The sequence below is a fragment of the Oncorhynchus kisutch genome, unplaced genomic scaffold, assembly GCF_002021735.2.
Source record: "Oncorhynchus kisutch isolate 150728-3 unplaced genomic scaffold, Okis_V2 scaffold1317, whole genome shotgun sequence".
NCBI lineage: Eukaryota > Metazoa > Chordata > Actinopteri > Salmoniformes > Salmonidae > Oncorhynchus > Oncorhynchus kisutch.
This window is the reverse complement of record NW_022263262.1, coordinates 5,500-7,500: the sequence shown is the minus strand read 5'-3', so window position 1 is coordinate 7,500 and position 2,001 is coordinate 5,500. Positions and strand designations below refer to the sequence as shown.

At 51.0% G+C, this 2,001-nt stretch overlaps 1 protein-coding gene across 1 annotated transcript in view; it reads left to right on the top strand.

Annotated features, from left to right (window-relative positions):
• The window catches only part of LOC116365957 (slit homolog 2 protein-like), a 10,842-nt gene extending 10,705 nt beyond the window's left edge, over nucleotides 1–137 (top strand). Inside the window, exon 3 of the mRNA XM_031818262.1 lies at nucleotides 62–137. Coding sequence (XP_031674122.1) covers nucleotides 62–137 — 76 coding nt within the window. The remainder of the gene's footprint in view (nucleotides 1–61) is intronic.
• The last annotated feature ends 1,864 nt before the right edge of the window (nucleotides 138–2,001 follow it).

The following is a 2,001-nucleotide window of genomic DNA, read 5'->3' as shown; positions in this document are numbered from 1 at the left end:
CCTCTCCCCCCTCCTCTCCTGTCTCTCTCCCCCCTCCTCTCCTGTCTCTCTCCCCCCACAGTCAGTTGATGGAGAATAAGATCAGTCTGATAGAGAGAGGAGCCTTCCAGGACCTGAAGGAGCTCGAGAGACTGTGAGTCAAACACGGTCGCCATTTTACCCTCCGTACACCTTCTGTACAGACCACACCACACCCCACCACACCACACCACACCACCAAAACACAACACCACCACCACACACACCACACCCCACCACACCCCACCACACCACCAAAACACAACACCACCACTACACACACCACACCCCACCACACCACACCACCAAAACACATGACCACCACCACACACACCACACCCCACCACACCAACAAAACACACCACCACCACCACACCACACCCCATCACACCATCACACCCCATCACATCACACCATCACACCCCATCACACCATCACACCCATCACACCACACCACCACAACACACCACACAACACCAACACACCACACCCCATCACACCACACCACACAACACCAACACACCACACAACACCAACACACCACACAACACCAACACACCACACCAACACACACTCCCCACACCTCATCACACACACTCCCCACACCCCAACACACACCACGACACACATACCACACCACACCCCCACCCCACCACACCACACACATAGAGAACAGTGTTATATGGACAGACAGTGGACAGTGTTATGTGGACAGACAGTGGACAGTGTTACATGGACAGACAGTGGACAGTGTTATATGGACAGACAGTGGACAGTGTTATATGGACAGACAGTGGACAGTGTTACATGGACAGACAGTGGACAGTGTTACATGGACAGACAGTGGACAGTGTTACATGGACAGACAGTGGACAGTGTTACATGGACAGACAGTGGACAGTGTTACATGGACAGACAGTGGACAGTGTTATGTGGACAGACAGTGGACAGTGTTACATGGACAGACAGTGGACAGTGTTATGTGGAAGACAGTGGACAGTGTTACATGGACAGACAGTGGACAGTGTTACGTGGACAGACAGTGGACAGTGTTATGTGGACAGACAGTGGACAGTGTTACGTGGACAGACAGTGGACAGTGTTTATGTGGACAGACAGTGGACAGTGTTACGTGGACAGACAGTGGACAGTGTTATGTGGACAGACAGTGGACAGTGTTACGTGGACAGACAGTGGACAGTGTTATGTGGACAGACAGTGGACAGTGTTACGTGGACAGACAGTGGACAGTGTTATGTGGACAGACAGTGGACAGTGTTATATGGACAGACAGTGGACAGTGTTACATGGACAGACAGTGGACAGTGTTATGTGGACAGACAGTGGACAGTGTTATGTGGACAGACAGTGGACAGTGTTACGTGGACAGACAGTGGACAGTGTTATGTGGACAGACAGTGGACAGTGTTACATGGACAGACAGTGGACAGTGTTATGTGGACAGACAGTGGACAGTGTTACATGGGACAACAGTGGACAGTGTTACATGGACAGACAGTGGACAGTGTTATGTGGACAGACAGTGGACAGTGTTATGTGGACAGACAGTGGACAGTGTTACGTGGACAGACAGTGGACAGTGTTATGTGGACAGACAGTGGACAGTGTTACGTGGACAGACAGTGGACAGTGTTATGTGGACGACAGTGGACAGTGTTACGTGGACAGACAGTGGACAGTGTTATGTGGACAGACAGTGGACAGTGTTACGTGGACAGACAGTGGACAGTGTTATGTGGACAGACAGTGGACAGTGTTATATGGACAGACAGTGGACAGTGTTACATGGACAGACAGTGGACAGTGTTATGTGGACAGACAGTGGACAGTGTTATGTGGACAGACAGTGGACAGTGTTACGTGGACAGACAGTGGACAGTGTTATGTGGACAGACAGTGGACAGTGTTACGTGGACAGACAGTGGACAGTGTTATGTGGACAGACAGTGGACAGTGTTACGT